Source organism: Artemia sp. Qi Xiang Cuo, chromosome 5 (genome assembly GCF_049724085.1).
Source record: "Artemia sp. Qi Xiang Cuo chromosome 5, ASM4972408v1, whole genome shotgun sequence".
NCBI classification, from domain to species: Eukaryota; Metazoa; Arthropoda; class Branchiopoda; order Anostraca; family Artemiidae; genus Artemia; species Artemia sp. Qi Xiang Cuo.
Genome location: NC_142798.1, coordinates 34,504,333 through 34,509,263, shown reverse-complemented (window position 1 = coordinate 34,509,263; position 4,931 = coordinate 34,504,333). Strand labels below are relative to the sequence as shown.

At 34.3% G+C, this 4,931-nt stretch overlaps 1 protein-coding gene across 1 annotated transcript; it reads right to left on the bottom strand.

Moving 5' to 3' along the window:
• LOC148952065 (uncharacterized) lies at positions 1-1,758 on the bottom strand. Its single transcript, XM_089088820.1, has 2 exons — positions 1,644-1,758; positions 1-366 (listed from the first exon to the last, which is right to left on the bottom strand). Exons 1-2 carry the CDS (start codon positions 1,650-1,652, stop codon positions 73-75), a joined length of 303 nt encoding a protein of 100 aa, XP_088944946.1. The 5' UTR covers positions 1,653-1,758; the 3' UTR covers positions 1-72.
• Positions 1,759-4,931: the final 3,173 nt, after the last annotated feature.

Genomic DNA, 4,931 nt, shown 5'->3' with positions numbered 1-4,931 from the left:
TCAGGTCAAAAAACATTTAATTTAAACATAAATTACGTACAAAACTTTTGTAACTTAAATAATCCCTTCTCTCTAGCCCCAATGTGATGGATATGCATAACCATATGAAGGGTAATAATGACGACCATGATAACGGTAAGGATAATAACTATAGTGATGAGTTTCGGCTCCTTTCAGGTCTTCTTCGACAGGAGCTTTCAATTCAGGTGCTTCTCTTCTCGGCCTATAACTATGATCGTCAATGGAAAGACCCCAACCTCCTTGACTTGCTAACCCCCTTTTCAAATCTTCAATTTCACGAGCTGTTTCCTTTGGATAATTTGGTTCTGCTAATGCTGCGATGATACCAAGAGAAACGAGCAGAATCTAGAATAAAAGTAGATATTTATATAAATATAGATAAATATGTTAAAAATGTGTATATGTTTCCTTTGTAGGAAACATAGGAACCAATGAGAAACATTTTTGAAGTGCATCTATGCATTTTAAAAACGAATAAGAGTCTATCTTATCAATATTTGGACTTTCAATAGAGTTTAAAAAGAAAAATGTTGCAAATTTTACATAATACGGTATTTCTTCTTTGTCAACATTTGATTTAACCCTTTAGTGGCACACAAATGAACAAAAGAAAGACTCTTGGAACATTTTTATGATACAATATCGCAATAATGTCCTGGAAATCTCTATTGAAGGGGGTATAATCATTAGCTAACGTTTTGTTTATTCCCAAAAAGATATTGTGAATAATTGCATAACATGCATGCTGGGAGGGTAGGAAGTTTCCCTTCTATTACACAAGTATTTTGAGCATTAAATCTAAAAAAAAAATTTATTGGAGGGAAAAGAAGGGGCATATAACTGTACTAGATCATAAATCACAAACTGATAGATCGTTGCAATGACTTTGTTTGGCAGTTGCATCGATCTCATCTGTCCTGACTAAATTAAAAGAAGGAGAAACCCCTTTTCCGGGAATTAAAAAAAAAAAAAATAAAAAGAGAGAAAATGAAAAAAATATATAAAGAAGTTCGTCTATGTTAAACGGATATGAGTAAAACTTTCCAGTTTGTAAAATTCCCAAGATTCAATCACTTCAAACAGCCCAATGAAAAGAATAAAAATGAAAAAATATAATTTTAAATCCCTCGGATAAAAAAAAGAACAAAAACTAAAAATCAATTGCCATTAGGTCCTTATTAAATTTAAAAAAAATCGCCATGTCAAGTTGACATATACTATTCAGTTAACTAACCCACGCTCAGTACCATAAAGCTACACTTGTGTTGAAGAAATCAATGTATTTTGTACGATAAATTTTTTTATTTTTCAAGATAATTTTAATTACCATTGTTGGTTAAACGTTAAAAACCCATGTAAATTTTAGTATTTATAAAGGCAATTGTTACGATGTTACCGTTACTGTCGAATCATTTGAAACTGCAAATGTTTTTCAAAATATCGGGTTGTCTGTAAAACTAATATCAAACTAATCTACAACTGGAAATTACAAGAGTAGGCGACTTACATTTTAAACTTTGGATTCATTAATACTACAAATGTTTTTTTCCTTATTTTGGATTGTCAGTAAAACTACTATGAAACTAATCTGCAATTGAAAATGACAAAAGTAGACCACTTACGTATTTCATTGTTAGCAGCTTTTTTTCGAGAGTATTCAACTTCGACTAAAGGATTGAACTGATAGTATTTATTGACTAAAGAAGTCCTTATATACTTTTGAAAATACAGGTTATATATTCGTAATTCAAAATAGTTAGAGGTGAAAATATACGGGGGATTTTTTCCATTGACGATGAAAGTCACAGCGGTTAAGCACCGACACTCAGTGGAAACCAAGAAATGATACAACTTTAATTAGGGGTGGGGCCCGTCAAAACCATGATTTTCCGTAGAAATCACTGCACAAAATGCAGGTTAACCATAATTGGTTTATTTTGGAGTGTTGAGTTAATTGTATTGCAAGCAGAAACTATAAATATATTTTTTACAACATATCGTTGTGGTTAGTACAACAGACCAGAACACAATTTGCGCTTTACTGAAAAAACAAACAAACAAATGAACGTGGATTGTCAGTTCAATATACATATATTGCATTTCGATATCTTCAGCCTTGATATTACTCAGGGGTGTCGTTTGGGGAGGGAGGGGGGGGGTAAGTTCCAGTCACTTCGGGTATGCTTTAACTCAACAATTTTTGAGCTGGCGTTAGCACATGCTTATTCTAGAAAGTCCTTTCGTAATTCCAGTCTGGCTAGGTCACTTGGTAGATTTTTCACTATCACGGCATAGGATGGCTTGGGGATATGTTCAGCAGGGATTTCAGTAGTTGCAGGTTTGCTTTTTGAGAAGTAATAATCACTGTAATATCCCTGGGATCAAGGGTACTTCTTCTGGCTCAAAAATAAGGAATGCAGGCAGAGCAATCTAATCGTCATCGGAAGTCTGAAACAGTTTGAACATTTCCAAAACATTGTCACTCATAGTAACCTATGTTTTTTCGAGCAAAACAGTTCGCTTCTGCCCATAGGATCTCATTTGCTTTTATAATGTCTTTTTTTTGAAAAAACTGGGCTACTTTCTTCGCGAATTCATCATGAATTTTTACAATTTTTACTGCGCGTGACAAAAACTTTAATACGGCATTCCAAATGAGTTTACCAGCCAGGGGTCTGGGTAAGGGGGGGAGGGCAAGTGCCTCCCAAAAATCAGAGATAAAACTATTATATAGCCCCTGCCCCTTAACTATCCAGATATTGACCCCTCTTGCCCCCGCCCAAATAAAAATGCTCAAGCAACTCCCCTGGTATTACTCGATACAAAAGCAGTTGTTTCAGTGGTTACAGTGGTAGTAGTAGTAATAGTGGTAGCAGTAGTAGTGTTGGTAGTAGTACTAGTAGTAGTAGTAGCACCAATTTTCGCTTTTTGGTCAATTGATAATCTCCCTTATCATTTCACAAAAGCTCCAAATTAATATACTCAGTTATTGCTAAATTATGCCCTTTTGACAACCCAGAGACACATAAAGCATTTTAGTTTATTTCAATAATCCCCTCAACGTTCTCTGAAAGGATCAACTGAATGCCCTTCGTCTTTTTGGAAAGTAAAGGTCAAACGTATTTCAATAACATATACTATTAAACAATTGACGAATTGCCTAACTTATTTTCCTTGCATTGAAATATGTGGGGGGGGGGGGGTTGACATCCCAAAAGACAGAATTACTAGACCTTTCAACTATGCTGAACATAATAGTTGTCTCAAAATTTAATCGGGTGTGTTTTGGGAAATAATTGGCGTGGCAGATTTCGGATTATCCTCCAATAACTTTTAATTCATAAAAAGGGCATAGGAGCTTTCGATTTCAATAACATCCTGGTCAACTCTGGAGGCAAAGTTATATAATTTATGGACTGTCATTCACAAAATAATGAACTTCCGGATTATTCACTAGATTATTTTCAGAGAAAGTTCTTGATGTAAATTTCCTTCTTTAATCTTGCCCAAATATAAAACGAATTTCCAATGAAGGTGGCAAAGCCTTTAGTGTTTTCTAATTGCAAACCAAATGTTGAGTATTTAGTTGTTTACTGGGTTGGTCTCATTTCCCCAAATATACGACGTATTTTCGACGTAACACCTTAAATTAGGTACTATTTTCTTAGATCACACTGACATGTTGTTGTTTTTATTGTTTTTGTTTTATAATTTTTTTTTGGAAATAAAGAAAGAAAAACAAATCTTATCTTGATTAAGTGTATTGTATTTATTAAATAAAGTGTGTTTTTTCTGATTGTTTTAATTGTAAAGTGCCCTTATGTTAAAAATGAAAGAAAATATGATTCCCTTTTTGTTTTGTTCTTGTTATTCTTGTTTTTGAAGGGAGTAGTAATAGGGATATTATTTATTCATTAGACATCTATAGTTTACAGTTAGTTGTAGGTGAGCTGTTGAAGCAAACAGTAATATGTATCATTTCACAACACAATTCAGATCGTTTCTGTGTGGTCCATCAATGTTGGACAAAACAAAACTCTTAACTAAAATGATTAAAAATTTGGATGAAATGTTTTTGGAAAACCCGAAAAAATCTACTATTGCTAGATTGTTTGGCAGGAGTCATATGTTAAAAAAAAAGCTATTGCTACCTCTTCAGTAGAGAGGGAGGTGCAACTCCCATTGCCCACCCCTGCTGCCACCTACAACTTTTTTTTAACACCAAATTTGGGCATAGAGTCATTAGGGAGAACATGTGGTTAATGGGGTCAATGACCTAAATTTCCAAGGTCGATGTTGTTGTTGTTGTAAGTGCATGCTCTCAGCGATTATCAATGTCGTTTTATTTGTTGTTTTGGGCAAGTGCACGCTCTCAGTGAATGTCAAGGTGTCTAGAAATAGGAAACACTATTTGTTGTTGTTGTTGTTTTGGACATGTACATGCTCGAGGTGAATGTTATGAGTTTCCAGAAATAGAAAACAGTTAGATCACGTGTTTCCTTCTCAGCCAATCAGCGAGTCGGATACATATCCTTTCTCAGCCAATCAGAGACTTGCTTACATATGATTTTCCCCGTTACATAACAATTCACCCTTGAGATTTCGTATATAACGGGCATGCAATGTGATTAAATTATCAGAAAGTATTTTGACATAGTTCAAACAACAATGGATAAATTTGATGAATTAGAAACCTTGACAGCCACAATTAGCAATGTAAGTTCTGATTTAATACATTTTTATTTTCAAAAAAAAATTATTTTCCTTGGTCACCCTCTAGTATATTTAGGTAAGTACCCCCTCCCCCACAAACCTAACCACCATGCACTCTTTATAGTCACTAGGAAACATAAAATATGTTCTTTTTATTACCTAAACCCCCTCAACCCCCCCCCCACTGTTTTTAAAAG